Source organism: Tachypleus tridentatus, chromosome 8, assembly GCF_004210375.1.
Source record: "Tachypleus tridentatus isolate NWPU-2018 chromosome 8, ASM421037v1, whole genome shotgun sequence".
Classification (NCBI taxonomy): domain Eukaryota; kingdom Metazoa; phylum Arthropoda; class Merostomata; order Xiphosura; family Limulidae; genus Tachypleus; species Tachypleus tridentatus.
In genome coordinates this window covers 42,842,274-42,864,143 of record NC_134832.1, presented here as the reverse complement: position 1 = coordinate 42,864,143, position 21,870 = coordinate 42,842,274, and the positions used below count along the sequence as shown (strand labels likewise).

Sequence of the window (21,870 nt, the reverse complement as noted above, 5' to 3'; positions counted from 1 at the left end):
TAACTCTTCTGAACTGAGAGAATCAAAAGAATGTATAAATTTAAAATGATTAAAATAAATACAGACTGAGAAAAGTCCTTATGACTACATTAAAAAATGAGCATTTATGTAAAATACACACATGTGCTTAAAAGTGTCTTGGATTTTTTAAAGTTTGTACAAAATATTACTTTAAAATTTGAAGTGTATTAATAGATTATATATTGTTTTATTTTGTTTAAATTGTTTCATAACTTTATGATAATTTGTTAATATATCTTCTAAAATAAAAAACAAAAATGCCACTTTTTTATCTATTGCTCAGTTATTTTTCAGGGAATATTGGAAATATATTTTAAGAGGAAAATTTTTCTAAGATAATTACAGTTAGATACCAAATTTTTGAATATTTTTTATTGTTAGATTCATGTTTTATTCTGTGTGAAACAAAAGTTAAATCATTTTCTTTATTTGTTCTACTTCCATTAGTACAAAAGGTTAAGATATAAATTTTTGACAAAGAGGAAGAGCTATTACAAGCATAATCAGTTATCTAAAAAAAAAATAAAAATAAAGTGCAGAGTACTTGTCTTATACATCTCAGTTCAGTTTTATCAAAGTCTTGTAATGAAAAATTTTTTTACTTTTGCTATTTCAGCAAACCACTGTTTTCTGTGCAACTTGAAAGAATTACCTTGTTATGTTATGAGTTATTAGTAGCTATAATGATGTAACATGTACACTTAATTATATCTGTAATGACCACAGTTTCTGCACAAAATTATGTTAGTAATAGGTACAATGGTATAGTTTTAACACTTTAGCTGTATCTTTTATGATAGAGATCTAATTTCACAATAATAATTTCCAGGCAGGAGCTCTGCCTATAGAACAGATTAAACAGGGTATGAAGTTGGAAGTGCAAGAAGAGTTTCAGCCATCTTGTGTGTGGATTGCAACAGTAAGAAACTCTATCTTATGCACCATTGATAGTTTTCCATAAATCTGTTTCTGTACATTGAACATTAATTTGAAGTTAAACACACATTTTACAAAATAGGCATGTATTACCTACATAATATCTTATAATTAGACACACAAACTTTTCATAAAATATTATTGAATTTAGTTGTCAGCTGTGATTATAGTTTGTTGTCACATTCTTTAAACAACTTTCCATATATAGGGTCCAGAAATTATAGTAACAGGGGTATTAAAATTTATGTCTTTATATGTTTGAAACTTCTGTCGGGTCCATGTTCAGTTGCCAAGATATTCTCTGCATAAACTTCTATTATTCTAACAGCCATTGTAGTAGAGGTTCAAAGATCTCTCATTTTCTTAAACTTATGAATAAAAGGTTTGGTTTAATGCTTAAAATTTCTTTAATTTGTAGAAATGAATAAATATTGTTGATTACAATGGCACATACATTTTGCTTATAAATCTTTAACAAAAAAAAATCTTGTGTCAGATGTTTGAAATACAAAAGTAAATCTGAAATGGTTTTGAAATACTCAGATAAGATATCTAAAGAACAGATTAATGACTGGGCCCTTTCAGTTGATTATGATTATTTGTTCAATATTTTGGTGAAATTTTGTAAATATGTAAAAAATCTAAATGAGAGAGTTACAGCAATATATAAAAAGACTGTAGTTTCAAAAGTTTAGAAGAAACTTCAAGATAAACAGTTTTTAATGCAGATCCATGATTGATGGTTTTGGGGAATGTGTTGGTATGAACATTCCATACCAGTTGTTTATGAAAATGTGTGAAATGTTATGTCTAATGTAATAAATGTAATACATTGACAAAAATTCTCAGCAAGATCAGATATTTTGTATTTTAGAATTAAATATCATATGTAAGAAAATTTAAGTAAGATTCTAATTGATTTATTTACAATTGTTAATCAAATTAATGTTTTTAACCTCAAAAAAAGAAATAAGTGATGACTTGTCTAATATCTGCACTTTTCAAATACTGATATCTTACTTATTGTTGAAAGAACATGTTAAAATATTGACATAATGTCAATATAATTTTAAACTGGTTATCCTTTTAATATAATAAAGTACATATTAAACATGCAATTTATATTGTGCATGTATACTCTTTAAGATATAGCTCTATATATGGGTCCCATATCTCTACTTTAAGACCTAAAGTATTGTAATGCTCTTTTCAATGCAGGTATTAGAAAATGTTGGTGGCCGGCTACTGCTTCGATATGATGGCTGTGAAAGTGCCAGTTGGGACTTTTGGTTGTTCTACTTGTCATATCAACTGCATATGGTTGGATGGGGTTCAATGCAAGGATATGAATATAAGCCACCCTCAGGTTTGTTACTCAGTTATATTTAACTGTTTCCAGACTTGATTAATAGTCATTCACTTGTATCTTTCATAGTTTATGTTATTAATTGAAGTAATTTTTTTTAATCTATAGATTATAAAAACAATCCAAAAGCTAACAAAGCTTCATCAGTAACTGAGGACCTGAATTTTAAAAATGACACCTGGTAAAGCTATATAACAGTATTTTTAATTTTTTTGGTCAAAATTGATTTAATGAACACTTTTTAAAAAATAAATTAAAAGTTAATATATTTATTTGCATTACTTGATTGCAATAGATGTAACAAAGCTATTCAATAAATAAGGATTTGAGTCATTGGAATATTTTGATGTCATCTATCATGGTTGCTAAATTTAACAAAGCTTACTTAATCTATGTAATAAAAGAAAATTTTGATAATTTTTGGTTAAATATAATCTAACATGAAAACCTTTTTAGGGTTGAAAATAATGTCTAAAGAAACTATAAAAACTTCACAGATGTATGGTTTGTTCCTAAGTCCTCTAAGCTTCCCATTAGACTCCATTGTTTTTTTGTGTGGAAACATTTCCACTTTCCCATTAGTAACTTCTCACTCAACTTTATTTACTCTACTTGATTGGCATACATAGTTTATAACCTGTTCTATAAAATACTATTTATACTTTTCCTGTGGTCATTTTTAAAGCTAAGCTTTATTAGTTGTTGTTCACATCCAGTCCTCTGTTCTTGAATGGGTGAGATGAGAGATTGTACTGTTTAATACAGAGAAGGGTAAGGAAAATCAAGTGAAAAGTAAAACTTTGAGAATATAATTGTCTAATAGAAAGTCAAATTTTTAATCTCTCATTTGATGGTATTATATTCCAACTTTATTCCCATGGCAAACACATTGACAAGCTTGACCAATGTTTTAATAGCACTTGTCGCATAATTAGAAAGCCAGAAAAATTGATAATAATTATAAGATATAGTCTGCCTTTTATGGGTTATTATTCTGTGTTCTTTGGTGCATTATTTAATAAAAATTATTTAGTGCAGTAGTACCATTAGTGTAAAAAGTAGGGTTAAGTTTCATTGACAGTTGACAGCAAGAAAAGAAGACTCAAGTAAGTACTTTATTTATTGCTTTTCATGTGTATTTTTCATTTATTATCATAAAATAACTAAAATTTAAAATTAGAAACTTTATAAGTTGGTTTGAGTGAAATAAAGAAAACAATATCAAAAGTTTCCACAGAATATGCATGAGAGAAACACTCAGGTAACCAGTGTATTATGTAATTTGATAAGGTAGCATGAGCTACACATTCACCAGGTGATTTACAAATTGAATGGCAGGATTATTAGTTAGACACAGTTTGAAGGGCAATAAAGCAATAACTTTTAAATATAAATAGTTGTATACTCTTATGAAATTAAAGAAAGCTATTTAGGGTAAATAAATGTAATTTCATGTTACAATTTGAAGTCATTTGAGAGAGAAAGATAAAGGGGAATTTAGATATATTTCCTATTTTTGTGGTGGTTATGAGGTTAGTCAATTTATATGTAGAAAGTTATGGTAGAGAAGATAAGAGGTAAAATATAGTTTTACTAAAAAAGAGTTTGAAACTTGTTTTAGAGGTTTTAGAGATCATGTTGTTTTCAGATGAAGAAAAATATTTTTAATCTTGACATGAAAATCATATTGGACTTGGAGCAATCAACTCATTTACTCCACACATTCACAGTGAAATTTATACTTGAAATACTTCATTAAAAATTCTTATTTTATGTCTACAAAAGACTTAATACTTAATGCTTGCAAAATTTCTTTAAAATATACAAATATAGAATTTATATAAATATACAATCATTGCATATATAAGTGAATTAGAAATTTTAACATGATTTCAGTATTCATAGGAATATGATCCTTATTTATATTTTGTTAACAGACATAACTCACCACCATAACCAGAGGGAATGGGAAAAAATACTGAAAGCTTCTTTTTCGGAAAGCAAGAGTTGTTCACTTCAAGCTGATTTGTTTCGAGTAAGTTTCATTTATCTTTGTAATTCTCTATTTCTCTTATTAGTTTATGAAATAAAGCACAAGATAATATACTTTTTTGTATAACTAGAAAATTAAAATTTACTCTGTGAATGAGCTTACAGAAAATTACCTTGTTGGTATAGTATTAAATAAAAGCCTTACCACTATCACTGTGTAAACATGATATCTGTACCTTAATAAAAGCAAGCAACATCTCTGTGTGAGAGAAAGAAAAAAAAAACTTTTAAAACAAGATAGACATTTATTGAAGGTTTCTGTTGTAACACCAGTGTCTCACACTTGAGAGTTTCATTATATATAACCAGTGTGAAATAAAAAAAAAACTTTATACAAATTAGAGTGTATTTATTTTTGAATTTCAGAAATGTCTGATGGATTTTTTTTCTTTTTTTGTCTTCCTATATTTTACTAATCATCGCTATCCAAAAATAATTTAAATGCCTAGTTTTTTGTCAAACATAAATGTTATGCATTTATTGCTTGAGTGAAACTGTTGTTCATGACAGTATTTTCTTTTTTTAATCAAAATGATAGCTTTTTTATTAACATTATAAAACCCTCAAACAAATGACTTTTCTATCATAACTCACACAATCCATAACAAATGAAGAAAAACAAAAGCAGTAATGATGAGACAACTAGAACGAATTGAAAAAAAATGATAATACCTCTGTTCCTCAGATTAAGACTAGGCTTAAAACACTTTTGTTGATAAGATCATTGGAGGTTTCCAAAGAAAGTGTTGAAGAAACACTACCAGAGACTTGTGAAACACTTGTAGTCAAGTAAATATTTTATTGCAATAATACTTCTTTGAATACAGATTTTCTAGAATAATACAGAAAAATTATAATTGCAGACACTAAAATCTATAAAGCCATTTGTCTTAAGCCTAATGTTTGTAAAGCCTTTATCAAGCATGGCTTATGTTGGATAAAGATGTAATTTAACTGTAATTGGTGCGTGTGTTTTTGCTTTAATGTAATTGAAGCTCAACCATACTTAATACAATCAATAAATAAACTAATAATATTATTTTATCACTTGATGTTAGACTTTTTTAAACACTTTGATGAACTTTTGATATGTTATTGTACAAGATGTCTACTAAAGCATATTTATAATTGCTGTTTACTTACTTCTATTGAAAGAAGAGCATGTGCATTTGAATTGTAAGGAATGTGCACATTTTCAGGACAGACAAAAACTGAGTATTATTACACTATGTAACAAAATTTTTACTTTTTCTTGTTCCTGAGCAGAAAATGTTATTTCCTAATTGCTTATGTCTGAAGTAAATGGAAAAGACCTATTTTTATTTCAAACTTTGCTTTTGTGACCTGGGAGCATATAACGAAAACATGATGGGAGACTATATTTGAGGGCTGATACATGAAAGTGATTTATATTGCAGTCGCAAATCTCAAAAAACTAAACTTCTAAACATTTTTGTATTACTTTAGTATAAATACATGTAAATCTTGATTTATATATTCAGACCTTATGTAAATGAAAATGTGCAAATTTGCTCATTTTTACATAGAAAATAGGTTAATTTCTAAATTTCATTTTCCAGGTCACAAAAGCCAAGCTTGAAGGGAATAATGGCCATTTTCTGTACTTTTACAACATAAGCAATTAAGAAATAACACATACTATCCAGAAACAAAATTTGTGTTACATAATGCAATAGATAGTCATGTCTTCAAGATGACCAAAACCAGAAGCTTGTTTAGGTAACTACATTAAAATTATCAATAAGCCACAAAAATCATTGAAGGTTTAGTTAGTTATTGAAAGGCTCAATATAAACAATTTTTAATCTACATAAACAATGTATATAAAAATTAAATAGCTTTTAAAACTGGTGAATGGTGATTCTTGTGACAACAAAAATAAAATTCAAAAAATTGTATAAATATATTACAGTACTCAACAATCAACATTGTACAATATACAATTAAGATTTTATTTAAAAACTTATTAATGATAATAAAAAAGGCACTGTACATGTTTCTGTGTTGTGGGCAATGTCAAAGCATGTAAAGTGATTATTTTTATGACTTTTGTTTGGTTTCTAAATAAAATTTTAATTGTATATTATACAGTATTGATTGTTGGGTGTGTTAATATATTATAAGGATTATGCAATTTATCTTGGCATGTGACATTTGTTAAATAAGATATAACAAAAAAATTAGAAGATTAAAACTGTGGTGTAACAAACTTAAGAGCATATCGTATGGGTTGAAAAAATAGGAATTACAAAGAAACTGTTAATATTAGAATATAAACTGATTTATGGAAGTTATGTACTTTGGTCAAAACTGAAAATGACCTGTTAATTCATATATCTATTTAAATAAACGTTTCTTACATTTTTACTTATAAAAATAAAGATTAGAATGTATTGTTTTATCCATTGGTGCCCTCAGTGTTAATAATATCATCTCTTAATATTCAGCCAGCTTTGGCAATTTAGGTTCATCCTAAATGCATATATTAATCTAACAGTCTTAATAGTAATAGACAAAATAAAAAGTTTTGACATTTGATGTAGCAAATAGTATAATCAGTATAATAATAAATATATTATATACCTTATGTAGGAAATGCAGAAACACTAACTGTCTGCTCAAACTACTGTTATAGCAGAAAATTGTTTAAAAAATTTGAACTTAGTGTAATATGTTTGTTCTTCTCTGTCGTGTCTTTTCTCTATTAAAAAAATCATTAAACCAGTTACCTTGCACTGTGGAGTAATATCAGGGTTTGACTTGTGCATAGTGGTATGTCTGTGGACTTAGAATGCTAGAACCTGGGTTTTGATACTTGTGGTGGGCAGAGCACAGATAACCAATTATCTAGGTTTCTGCTTTTCCTCAGATAAACAGTTTGACACATGCTACTATTTAAGCTGAGTGAAGTTTTTAACAGTAATGTTCTCATAGCACAAAAAAACTTGATGTTTATAAAAATATAACAAACTTATCCACTCTTACTTTAAATATCCCATGTGAAAAACAAATAGTCACAAAGTAAAAACAATAAGCCTCTCAAAAGTAAAATGTCCAATAGACATAATAATACTGAGAAAAACGATAATAATAAAAATGAATGCAGTGTCAGGTTATATACAGCTACTATTGTAATTATTATATGTAATGTAATGTTACATAAAAGCAGCAGTGGTCAATATGCTAAAGCTGTTCACTGTTATCTTAAACAATATCTCAAAAAAATTAAATTCTTAATGTGAAAGTTCTTTAACCCTTAAACAGTTGGAATTGATAATGGCTACCGTTTAAAGGTTAAAGGTCGAGATACACTATAAAATTTTAAAACTCATAACTTCTAGTAAGAATACTGATGAATTTTCCACAGTACCCAATGAACTTTGTGTTTAAAATTTAAAATGCACAATGAGTAACCTTTATCATGAAAAATTAGAATTTACATGCCATATCCATGAAATCTTGTAATGATGAACAAGTTCTATTGTACATAATAAGCTAATGGTAGTAAATATTACAACATAACTTGTTAGGAATATTTATACTTGCTAATGATTCATGATGTCAAAAAAACATGTAGATTTAAGAAGTCTTAATGCAAAATCATAAAAACCCTATAACCCAAGCACTTCTGTAAAGTAGGCTTTTCTTCTTCAGGAGTAAATTGAGTCTAATTCCAGATATCATGCTTTGTTGTTAGTGGAAGAGGTTGTTTTTTTTACAGTGTGTTCTGATGGGTAAATTTCTGTGGCTGCATCTCAAAAAGCTTGATACTTTGGTATAAGAATATCTATATGACTGCAAGCACAACTGAGATGCAAGGGTTTTGTATAATTTTTCTAAGTAAGGTTTGTAATGTACATACATTTTTGGTTAGAATAAATACAAATCTAAAGTCACTTTTGTCCCTTGGAAGATGTGCTGGTGAAAAGGTTTTATCCAGTAAAAAAAATGCATAGCCTACAGAAATTAATTTAATTTAAAATAATGGTAATTTTTTTTAGGTGTCATTGGTGTATAAAGATCTGTGTTTATTGATACAGAATAGTAATTTTCTTGAATTACTAAATAGCTTTGAAATTGTGGATGAAAGATATTTCTATTTTATAAGTAGAAAGACTAGTGCTAAGATTACCAAAATCAAAAGTTTCCACTGTTTCAAACTCAATGCCTTTAATTTTCTCTTTGATAGTATTAAAGTATTTTTTTAACTGCTGTCTAATGTTCTCCAGACAGCTAACTATCAGAATTGACAATTCCTTAGCCACAGCTATTTTTGTCTTGGCAATGAACCTCCATTGATATGGTGCTTTAGGTAATGGGGGAATCCAAAATAATGTAAGTATAACATTATATGATTTAACTGAATAAACATCAAACATGTTTAGTGTCACAGTGTAAATCTAGAACATCATTATAAATTCAGTAAACATTTTCATTGTGACTAGCTAATGGATATATTGTTACAAACTATGTGGTCACAAGTTCAGCAGTTTCTATATAAGTATCCTTTTAAATACTTATATTTTTAAGTAATAACTATGAGAATGACTATCAGTATGAAAACCACCAGCAGAACTAGTAACGTTGCTAAAGTCAGACTATTAATAACCTGAGAACTGAGCCCCAGTAAGCTACTTTTCACAGTCATAACAGAAGTACTGGAATGAATGCACAAGCCTTGTTTAAGTGGATCTAACCCAAGCAAGCATCAATATTTTGTACTGGCTTTCTCATAAAATCTTCTTGAACAGGAGTGTCCTGTGCAACCACAACATAAGCAAAAAATTACTTTACAATTACTATTAGCTTCAGCTCAGAGCAAGCTATATTTTTAGAGCAAAACTAAAAATCAAGCTGGCAACCAATATGGTCAATTAAATAAGCATTTATTATATTTCTACTCATAAAGATTAGAATGCATTGTTTTATCAGTCCAGTATCCTCATTGTTAATAATATTTTCATCCATAAAATTATTAACAATATTTTCATGTGTTTTAAGTAACTGAATTTCAAAACTTTTGTTATGATTTGCATAGAAAGTTTCGTAATTGTTATATTCTCTCTTATACCATGTTAGTTAGCATAGCTTATAACCTTGCTATATATAATAAGTTGTATTTTGATGAATATGTTAAATATTCTGTGAAACTTTTTGGCATATGTGTCATATACTGTTTTTGTGTTTGAATAATTTATTATTTAATGATGCTGTAATATGACCCTGAAAACTGAAACATTTATAAATTTATAAATTACAAAAACATATGTAGTTTGTGAATTATTATTTTTTATTTCATGTGGTAAGGTTTTCAGGGTGTAAAATGATGCTTTAATACCTATTGTTTTGGTCATTTTTCCTCTTTTCCCATCATGTTGATACTCTGTTGTTCTACTGTGTGATCCCTGAAGCAGTTAAGGTTTTATAGTAAATGTACCTTACAACTTAATTTACTTTTATCACAGGTGTGATAAAGTTCAGAATAAGAAGCCTTGGGTGTAAGATGTAACTTTTCTACTTACCCAGTATTAAATTGACTTTTGACAATACCTGTTTTACTTTTCTAGTGATGATCAAGGCTTAGCTGCTCTTGCCTCATAACCTCTTTAGGTGAACACAGAGTACTTATTGACACACGAATAAGATACAAGATGTAGCAGCAAGAGAGTCAAATTTGTACTTGTAGCAGCAGTAATAGCATTATACTAATAGGAAAATACTGTGGTGATAATTGGTTGTAGAAATTAATATTAAATATTAGAAATTTATCAACCTTATTTTGCTTGTACTGCTATTTCTTCTCGTTGTTTATATAAAATTACTTTAGTACAAAGGAAAACCTTGTTGATGGATATCAACCAAATGGACTGTGGTAGGCCTATAATACATATGTACTTTATTAAGTGAATCAAAAAACTGGTGAGCAAAAATGAAGGATAAAATTATGCATTAGACAAGCAAAAGATCCATCTTCAGATATGGGAAAAGTTTAAGTTATTTCAGTCATGTGAAAAAGTTAGGACACCCTATGAAAGCCTGTGTATTTTTGTAACATTTTTGGATCTATATATATATATTTAATCTTAATTTTAACAATACTGAGAGATTATAGGAATATAACTAAACAATTAAAACTGAAGAAAATACTCTTCAAGATCTGTAAATGTAATTCTACAAAAATGCATATTCTAACTGAGGAGAAAGTTAGGACATCTCCACATTTATTCCCACTTAAAATGGCTCAACTCACACACAGGTGTATCACACCAGGTACACATGATTAGATCGTTACTCAGTATTTGGAGTGAGGCTTGCCCTATTTAAACCTCATACATTTAGTTTGGTGTGCTCCTGACTGTTGAAGTGAGAGTGAGCACCATGGTGAGAGCAATAGAGCTGTCTGAGGCCTTCAGAAAGAAAATTGTAGCAGCTTATGAGTCTGGTAAGGGATTTAAAAAGATCCCAAAAGATTTTGAAATCAGCCATTCCACTGTCCAGAAAATAGTCAACAAGTGGAGGGCTTTCAAAACAACTGCCAACATGCCCAGGTCTGGTCGTCCAAACAAGTTCACCCCGGGAGCAGACCACAAGATGCTAAAAGAGGTCTCCAAACACCCTAACATGTCATCACAGGACCTACAGCAGGCTCTGGCTACTGTTGATGTGAAAGTGCATGTTTCTACAATCAGAAAGAAACTGCACAAGTTTAACTTGCATGGTAGGTGTGCAAGGAGGAAACCTTTGCTTTCTAAGAGAAACATCGAGGCCAGACTGAAGTTTGCCAGAGAGAATGTAGACAAAGACCAGGACTTCTAGAATAATGTTCTTTGGACAGATGAGTTCAAAATTGAATTATTTGGATACCAGAACAGAGGACATGTTTGGTGTAAACCAAATACAGCATTCCAGGAAAAGAATCTCATACCAACTATGAAGTATGGAGGTGGAAGTGTCATGGTTTGGGGCTGCTTTGCTGCAGCAGGACCTGGACAGTTCACAATCATAGAATTCACCATGAATTCTACTGTGTATCAGAGGGTGCTTGAGGATCATGTGAGACCATCTGTACGAAAATTAAAGCTTAAGCAGAACTTGACCCTGGAACACGACAATGACCCAAAACATACCAGTAAATCCACCAAGGACTGGCTGAAAACTAAGAAATGGAGAGTCCTGGAATGGCCGAGTCAAAGCCCAGATCTTAATCTCATTGAGATGCTGTGGGGTGACTTGAAACGGGCTGTACATGCAAGAAACACCTCAAACATCTCACAGCTGAAAGAATTCTGCATTAAGGAGTGGGGCAAACTTTCTTCAGACCAATGTCAGAGACTGTTAGATGGCTACAAGAAGCATCTCACTGCAGTTATTTCAGCCACAGGGGGTAACACTAGCTATTAGGGGGTAGGGTGTCCTAACTTTTTTCTCAGTTAGAATATGCATTTGTGTAGAATTACATTTACAGCAGATCTTAGTCTTTTTTTCAGTTTTAATTGTTTAGTTATATTCCTATTATCTCTTAGTATTGTTGAAATTGAGATTAAATATCTATTTATCCAAACATGTTACAAAAATACACAGGCTTTCATAGGATGTCCTAACTTTTTCACATGACTGTATACTGTCCACTGTAAAAGTAATTATTGAGCATTTCAGTCATGCTAATAGCCACTAAATAATAACATGCAGTAAATCTATATTTTTATTCTTTAAATTATGTTACACTTTGAAAAGTGAGTGATAGCATTGTTAATTTCTAATAATTTAGTATAAAATAATTTATATAATATATAAGTATAATATAATTTAATATCCTGCTTGCAAGATAAAATTTGGCATCAACGTTATTCATGTCTGTTCTCTTATCATTTTAAAAGTGAATGTTGAACTTTGCCTGCTTGTACAGTTTTTCAAACAGGAGTGAAGTGAATGTTCACACACACACACTATGATTTACAATATATATATATATGTAAGATGGTAATTAATTTCAATTTAAGCTCTGGAAGAATTTATTTTTGAAACTATGCTTTTAGTTTTAATAATTTGATTTTGCTGCTGCCATACAATGAATCACTAAATCTGAAATAAACAATTTCACTAAAATAACATATAACAGTTTAACTAAAATTTTACTTGCTTAACAGTTACTGGTATGTGGAATAAAACAATCATCTTATAACAGCAAAAGATAGAAATACCTTATTCAAATAAATTTCCCAATTTTTATGGTACCAATCTACTACACTTAAAAACAACTGAAGACTTAAATTATGCTGGGCAATTCTCTTGGGGCTTACTTGTTGCTGCCTCCATGTTCTTTTTTCTTCGTTTTACAAAATATCACATTCTTATTTTGTCTGGAGTTAGATATTTTTCTGTGTTATAAATCTGGCAGAAAAACAATTCTTTTAAAGTGTTGACAAAAAAAACATGAGAAATTAATGGTTATAGTATTTATATATTAATGAAGAAAAAGTTGTGTGTCAGTGATGTCAAGAAAACGCACTTGTAGAGAAAAATATGTAAAAACAGCTCAATTGGGTTGAACAATTTTTTACGTAGCGGAGCGAACAACTTTTCGACCTTCTTCGGTCATCATCAGGTTCACAAAGAAAGAGAGAGGTAACTGACCAGAAGCTGACCACATGTTTGAAAGGGGTTGTGTAACTGAGTGTCGGAATGTAGAGGGTGTGCTTAGGTGTTTGAATATATAATTTTATATTATTTTATTTTATTATTAGTATTTATTATATTATTTTTAATATTGATATAAAGGTGTTCCTTTGTATTGGTTTATTTTAGGCTCGAGTTGTTGTATAAGTAAGGCTTCTTTAATTTTGCATTTGTTTATGTTTGTTTCTTTATTTAGTATTTGAGTGTCTTCTATGATTATCTTGTGTTTATTTGACTTTCAGTGTTTGAAAATGTGTGAAGGTGACTTTTTATGTTCTTTGAATCTGGTTTCCATTTTTCTACTTTGTTTCTCCAATATAGAAGTCGTGGCAGTTATCACATTGTATTTTATAAATAATGTTGGTGTGGTGTTTGTCAGTGTAGTTCTCACATAGTATAGACCTTAATTTTGTACCTGGTTTTGGGATAAATTTGGTATGAACTGGAATGTCATATTTTGTTACTAGTTTTTGCCAAATGTTGGTTATTTTTCTGCTGATGTTGGGAATGTATGGTATGCAGCAGTATATGGTTTCGTGATTTTTTTTATTTGTGAGGTATATTTACTTTTGTTGGTTGATTTTACTTTCTGTCTAGGTGTGTGCGTATAATGTTTTCTATGGTTTGTAGAGGAACATTGTTCACTCCTCTATGTAAAAAATTTTCTCAACCCAAATGAGCTGTTTTTACATATATAAAAGTTGTGTGTGTTATTGTTGAGCTAACCAATTATTTTAATTTCCTTTGGGTCAATAAATGTATCTTTTTGTATATTTTCAAAATTAATTGATGAGCAGGTCTAAATACTAAACTTTTTGTTTTTTTAAATCATCCAAGATCTAATTATTTGCATAATATTCTTTTAAAGCAACAGAATTAATTTTGTCTTGACTGGGTATTTAGTTTTAATTTTCTTGTCTTTTTATCATTTGAAAGGGTACAACAGAAATCAAAACCCACAAATTTAAGGAAGGGATGAAACTAGAAGTTGTAAGTCCTTCAAATAGACTTCAGATCTACCCAGGAACTGTTGTTAAGGTCATTAACAATCATTTTTTCTTGGTGACGGCTGATGACTACCGAAAAGAAGCAGATAAACTAAAGCTGACACCTGAAAGGCAGCTTCTTCCTCCAACTTTGTGTTGCCATGCTGATTCTCACCTCATATTTCCCATCAATTGGGCAAAGCAACATGGTCTGAGAACACACTTCCCAAAAGGTACTTGCAATTCATTATTATGAAACTTGAGTTCATTCTTGTATTGAAAGATGCATGGAAATTATTACATTTTAAAAAATCTGCTTCTGTGTTGTTCAGTAAGACTACATCTTTAGCCAAGCTAAACTGGCCACTTTTTATAGGATATTTAAAAAACTTGAATGAGACTGATTCATTCAATATTGTCCTCTGATACATTTTTTAAAAAGGAGTAAAAACCAAGTCATGGTAAAATCTAACCCTGTGTACTTTTGTACATGTTGTGTATCTCAATTTTTACTTTTGCTACTAAGGATGTTTGCCAGAGCTTCTGATTTGTATTTCAGGCTTAAAAAGATTTACAGATTTGCCAACCATTATGATTTGAGCGTAATCATTAAGATTTTGGTGTATACATTACAACTATACGTTCATACAGACAAATATTACGCCTTGTTGCAACTCCCAAATTATTATATATTATATAGGCCTATACAATAGTGATAAATTGTTCCCCCAGGGCTTGAAAGGGGTGAAAAGAAAATTTCTAGTGAGATACAAATAAATTTTGATAATAAATAAAAGACATAGTCCAAATGGCTACTTGCGATAATCATGTTTGTGCTTGAAATAATTAAAAAATATTTGTATCTACGACGTCTACCAATAGTTTGAGTGCAGTGCTTCTCCATACTGGGTATGTGGGGGAATCCATAGTTACATCATCAGTGCTTGTCAGCCAATCAACGCTCGCGTAAATGGGTATTTCTCCTTTTTAAGCAGCATAGAAACACCATTGCGATCGTTCACAAGAGGTAAAAAAAGAGGCCTTATTCACAAGATTGTCTTGTTTCTGGCAAATCTAAAAGGACTAAAACTGTGAATCAAAAATTTAGGAAAGAGTATAGTGCAAAATATCCAGTCATTGCATGAAAAGTCAGTAACAGTCATGCATTTTGTACAGTTTGTCACATCGATTTTTCTGTGGTGCATGGCGGTTTAAACGATTGTTCCAGTCATACAAAATTGGCATCTCATCAACAAAAGGCTGAGGCGAAGACAAAAATGATGCAGATAATGGCATTTATGAGTAAAAATTCAGAATATGAAACCATAAATGCAGAAGTGATGTTCACGCAATTCGTCATTGCTCATAATTTACCCCTAGCTGTAGCCGATCATGCAGGACATCTATTCAGAAAAATGTTCTCAGACTCTGATATAGCGAAAAAATATGGCTGTGCTAGAACCAAAACTACAGCCATTGTACAAATGTTGGGTTGTGAAGATGTCAAAATGATTTCAAACATACTTACTAACAGTGTTTACAGTTTAGTCACAGATGGATCCACAGACATGAATGACTCAAAACTGTATCCAGTGGTTGTACGATATCTGTACAGGTTCTGTCTACAAGCATTATGCTTAATCATTTGAAATAGTTGGCATCTCTGGATTTATGATTTGTGAAATGTTTTGCTGTTTTTTTCAGAATTTGTAGTTCATATTGGATGGATTTTGTTTTTGTACTAGCCCTAATAAAACCAAGGTGGTTAAATGCAGATTGATATAAAAAAAGTGTTGTTTATTTTATTTAACTGGAGATTTAAAAAGTATTTTTTCTGTAACTTTATTGTAAAAGATTGATGAGGTGACATAAAACTGTTGTAAGGATGAGTACTTTTATTTTAAAAAATCTCAGTTTTTCACTTCACTAGAAAGAGATATATATTACGTCCACTGAAGAGAAAAAAAGAATATTAGTACAATATGTCATTAAAACAGGAATCATTACATCTTATACTGGTGTTTCTAGCTGATTGTGTTATCTAGAATGAAATGATACAGTGCTATAACCCCATCTTAACTTTCATGTGAATAATATTAGTTATGCATATTTCTGTGTCATGGAACTTTCTCTGTTAAGTAGTTTTTTTTTCTTGTAATTTTTTTTCCCCAAATTTAGTGTTTATTTGTTTAATCCGTCTTCTGTATGAAAAATTGATAATTTTTCTTCTAAACTACAGGTTACCTGGACAATCCAGGAAACAAAGAATTTGACTGGGAGAAGTACCTGAACTTCTGTGGAGCAGAAGCTGCACCAGAAGATAACTTTAATTTGGTAAGTTTCATGTTGCAAACCAAATTATTATTTTGGCTACATTGGTTTTCATACCTAAGGTGTTTTTCATTAGATATCTTGATTTTTATGTTAATACACTCCAGCAAATCACACCAAATAAGAAATTGACACTTGATAGTAACCAACATTAACTTTAGCATTGCAACCCTATTATTTGGAACAGATTTGTACTTTACAGAACCAGTCAGATTTGTTAAAATTTATGGTTGTAGTTTTTCCTTTCAAAAAAGTGTTAATAATTTCCTTTATACCAACACCATGAAATTCAGATTAACAGTTTCATGAAAATGGTACAGCCATATCGAGCATCAGTATTTATGTTAATTACTCAAATTAATATTACATAAGGCTAAATGCTTTTTAATTGCGATAATTTAATAAAACTTAATAAATTTGTGCTGAAAAGTTGACAATAAATAATTAATAATAACTGTCCATTCATATGATCATTTTGAAAACTTGAGCTAGAAACTGCTAATCTGATTTACTTGGCCCAACCAATACTTGTGTATCTACACATCCTTTCACCTTATAGTTTTCCTTCTCTAAGTCAAATGTCTTTAATCTAATTGACAAAAACTAAAAACAGTCCACATTTACTCTTAGCTTAAGCTTCAGTAAAAATATTGGACAAATAGCTCAGGTAACTTTTTGTTAAATCCGAACAATTTTTGTTGAATGACTTTTCACACATGGTTTATATTTACACCAAATGAAATTCCTAACTGTAAGTTGTAAAAATCTACCAGTATACCAAATTTGAAAAAAACCAAAAAAAAACCATAAAAGTTAAGTATGTGTTTCTATCAAATAAAGTTTTGATATGAAGAAAAAAATAGTGAAAAACTTGATCAAAAAGGGAGATGTTACATCTCAAGTATTTCTTAACGAATTGCTTTAAAATTTGGTATGGTAAATTTCTAAGTTCTCTCTCCTGTTAATAACATACAGTATGTTCTGTCTCAAAACACATCACCATGTCTCTTGATATGTTCCTTAAGAAATATTCTGTGTTGTTCTCTTAGTTTTCAATTTGTTTATGTTCTGCAATAATGCGCTCCTATAGTGATAAGTCTGAAGACTCATAAAGCTAAAAACTGAGCTTAGATAACTGTGGAGGGCACAACATAAACAGCATATTGTGCAGTTTTGTGCTTAACAAGAAATCAAACAACTCTGTTATAACTGTATGTACATCTGGATATTTTGGAGGAGTTTTATGATTATTTTTTTTTTCGGTTACTAGAGTTATGCAACTTTTTTCACTACTAAGCCAATACACGTGATCTGAGAAATTAACAAGGAAAAAGTACTGTGATGTGTTTATTTTTTGTGGTAAGTGTGTGTGGTATAGTTTCTCTTAAATGTAATTGTTTTTGCTTTACATTAAAAATGCGTTATAAGAAAAAAAATTCCTTTTTCAACTTTATCACACTCATCCTATTTCACTTTTTTATTTTTCATGGAGCAGTATACATTTTGAAAGTATGGTAGCTGGTATTAATATACCATAATTGTAACTGTTGTTCTGTGAGATAGTTATAACATTTGTTTTATGCAATAGATGTGATGGTAGTTTGACAAGAAAGATGTAACAGTTGTTCCATTAGGTAGTTATAATCTGTCCTAATCACCATATTTCAAGTTTTGATGACAATATACTTACAATTTTTAAGACTTATCCTAAGATCAGTTATGGATAACCTAAACTAATAGTGTGGCAAGACCCACTTTACTATGAATGATAGAGCTAATAAAAATAAACTATACAGGAAAAAAGGTTTTAGATACTGGAAGTTCTCAGGAACCTTAATCGGGTGCAAGTTACTCGCACCATTGCTTTAGGGTTTGATATAGGTGGCTTAGTACAATTTTAAACACTTTTTGTACACCTCACAGGAAATCTAGTTATTCACTTGTTTGATATATATATTAAAAAACAAAGGTGAAGCCCAGTCTATCATTTGATTTACCACTTTTCACCAAGTCGTACGAGTGTCTGGACATTTCACCCCATATCACAAACTTTGGTCAAGGGCAAATTGAAAGACAAAGACTAGGCTTAAATATTGATGGATCTTAAAGAGTATATAACATTGATGCTACTGACTTATTCTTGTTAAATTTTCAGTCAATCTGTTTAAAATGCAAAAGATTAAAATACATGGTTAATATGTGTTTCAGATTTGCCCAAACCCTGGGTTTGAAGGCAATATGAAGTTAGAAGCAGTAAATCTATTTCAACCTTATCAGGTGAGAAAGATTATATTGAAGTGAAGAAGCATTAACATTATAAAAGAGAAAGTGTAGTATTTATTTTTATATGTATATCTTAATAATATAACATAGTAGTTATTTGAAAAGAAAAAAATTGCTTTAATGAGTTATTTTATGTGCTTATTGTTGCAGAAAGTGAAAATTGTATAATAAATATTTTATAAGGCCAGATTGTCATTACATAATTAGTTCTCCAGTGATGGAGAAAGTATAAACTTGATAAGACCTTTTCTGTAATATATTTATTATGTCTTTAAAAAGTAAGATCATATTTCATGTGTGGTTTAACTACTGTATTACAGATAAGTCATAAATTGTTTCAAAAAATGTATTTGGACTAAAGCGTCTAAATGAAATGTTATAAAGTCATTCTAATGTTATAATTAATCCGCAAAAAATAACATTGTAAGGCATATATATATTTAATATGGATATTCCTCTATCAGATATGTGCTGCAACAGTAAATAGGGTGATAGAACCCATCATGTGGATTCAGCTTGATAGTGTGGACACATTCCACCCCCACCACATTGTACCTCTTAATTCTCAAGAGATCTTCCCAGTTGGTTGGTGTGAGAGTAATAGCTACCCCCTCAAACCCCCTCGTACTTGCCTCAGTAAAAGACAGCGAAAACTTATGAAGAAAATAGGCTTTACCTCGACAGAGGGAACATAGTAAGTCCATTTGAATGCATAAATCAGATGACAATATATTTAGTTATTGTTATTTTACATCATATAAAAGTTGCATGCTACTATATCATATTTTCACACTTATTTTAACTTGTTTTTGTCTTATAGCTCTCTCAACAAAACTGAAGTTAAAAGTACAACTACAAAAGTAGGTAAGTATATTTCCTTTTTTTTTCTCATCTTTAAGTATTTTCCTAAAACAAGTTTTAAAATTTAGTTTAAGATTGTGTTTGTTACATAATGTGTTGTTTTTGGATAAACCTTGCACACATTACATGATATTCACAACACTAGAGGTACTGTACAACTGTGTTCAAGTAAAATGTTGAATAGAATAAAATCAAACATGCCGGATCAGAAGGCAGAAGAATGTAAAGAAAGAAGACTAAATGTCTATGGCAAGTTATGACTCCTTTAAGATCACAACAAATCACATTGTTTCAAGGACTTACCAGTCAAAAAAAAAAGATCACAAGAATATATAACAATAGTAAAGCAATCTCATATATATAAGGTAAAGTTGGATGTAATACAGCTATACCATGAAGTAGTAGATAGCTTTTGTGATAACCAAGTGAGATTTCAAAGTTTTGTGGTTATAAAATATATGTACTATGGGAGAATGAGATTGGTGACACATGCATCCTTCAAATTATCATTATAGTTCTTATCTAGGTGTGGTAATGATTTTGTCGTCTGTTGTTAATAATTTTGTTAACCAGAGCCTTAAGGTCTCTCTCTCAGGATAAAACACTTTAGAAGTGTGTACATGCATAAAAAAAACTACTTTAGTTCCTTGTGCGGAATAATAAAACAATATTTTCCTGTATTTTAAAGTTATTTATGAATTTTGATACTTATGGATGTTAATGTTGAGATATACATATTTTTAATAACTTAAGGCAGACGTTTTTACGCTTTTCACCTTAAAAAAACAAAATTTACTATTGAATATTACATGAAAATTTACTTTTGAAGCAGTAATTTGTTTATTATAGTCTGTTTTATACAACGAATAGAACAAGAAATTGTTTTCAGTATTAAGAAGATGACATATTAACAAGTAGTTTAAAATCTGATACAATTGTTCATCTACTGTTCAAGTATACACTTATTTTTATAGTGATATCATTGAAAAAATGCTATCCAATTTATATTTGAAAGTAGAATTTCTAATAAAAAATATCTATGAAACTAGAAGTATGAAAGTGAATGTTTTGTTTAATGTTGGGAAAAAAAACATTTTCTTAAAATATTTATTTGACGTTATTTTATTTTAAATAAGAATCAGAATGATTTGTGTGTAGATGATTAAAAAAGTGTTTTAAAAGCTTCATTGATTTTCATTAGAAACTGCAAATAAAAGGCATTTAGTTTGCATGTGCGTAGCATTTGTGATCAGGTTTTTCTAACAGAGAACATTTACATGTGGCCAAATTTGAAATAAGCCTTTGAAAGGAGATCTTAGAGTATGATTTTCAAAATAAATGCTTCTACTATCATCTATTAAAAAAAAAAAAGAAAGCTAATTAAAGTCTTGCATACATTAATAAGTTTTATTTAGAGGTAAAAGGTATAACCTGCAGTTTTAGATGCAGCCAACTACATATATTTTTTTTATTTAAGATGTATGTAACTTACATGTTTTACTGATATTATTATTCATAATTTTCTAAAATATTCTGTCTGTGTCTAAGGTGGCAAGGCTTGGTGCCCCAAAATTTATTTCAACCATCGATGTTTTACTGGACCGTACCTTAGTAAGAGTCGTCTAGCTGAACTACCTCGACACATAGGACCAGGACCTGTACCCCTTGTGATGAAGGAAGCAGTATCCATGTTGGTAAATGTAGCATATCAGTCACGTCGGGTTTTGAGAGAACTTCAACTTCATGGGAGGTCTGACCCTAGTATGCAGCAACATTTTCTGAAGGCCAAGTAAGAAATTAATAACTAAATATAAATGTTGGAAGTATCCAATGCTCTACAAAATTCAAAAACAGCTAAAATGGGATGGAAATACATCATGAAAAAAAAAAAAGTTTCACCACTCTGTTAAGGTATGCCTGATAATACCACATTAACAGCAGCAAAACTGTTTTTTAAATTATGCATTTGTATCCCATTTTAGGTGTTTCTGAATTTTAAATACAATCAATACTGTTAGATCATTGATGAGAAACACTAAATTATATGCAGTGTTTTTCAATATATAAACTGTTTCATGGTAGACTTTAACCTCTAAATCATCCCTTTTTTGCACATTGTTATATAAAAGTTACAAATCTGTCTTTGGTGCTTAATACAAATGTGTCTATTATTTTTATGAGAACATTATTACTTCCAGATAACAACTGATGTAACCATGGAATTATTTTTGTTACTACCTCAATTGGACAATATTTATTGCTTATTAACATATCTACTTAAAACTTAACTTTTATTTTTTGCAATATAACCCAATAAGAAATTCAGAGAAAATATTT

General features: G+C 29.8%; 1 protein-coding gene across 7 annotated transcripts in view; it reads left to right on the top strand.

Annotated features, from left to right (window-relative positions):
- LOC143222282 (scm-like with four MBT domains protein 2) overlaps positions 1 to 21,870 on the top strand; it is an 82,524-nt gene that overhangs the window by 47,009 nt on the left and 13,645 nt on the right. For all 7 annotated transcript variants that reach the window (XM_076448590.1, XM_076448591.1, XM_076448589.1 and 4 more), the window contains 9 exons: positions 851 to 940; positions 2,176 to 2,323; positions 4,261 to 4,358; positions 14,009 to 14,291; positions 16,298 to 16,392; positions 18,598 to 18,666; positions 19,137 to 19,366; positions 19,493 to 19,536; positions 21,082 to 21,322. In XM_076448590.1, the coding sequence (XP_076304705.1) occupies positions 851 to 940; positions 2,176 to 2,323; positions 4,261 to 4,358; positions 14,009 to 14,291; positions 16,298 to 16,392; positions 18,598 to 18,666; positions 19,137 to 19,366; positions 19,493 to 19,536; positions 21,082 to 21,322 (1,298 nt within the window). The remainder of the gene's footprint in view (positions 1 to 850; positions 941 to 2,175; positions 2,324 to 4,260; positions 4,359 to 14,008; positions 14,292 to 16,297; positions 16,393 to 18,597; positions 18,667 to 19,136; positions 19,367 to 19,492; positions 19,537 to 21,081; positions 21,323 to 21,870) is intronic.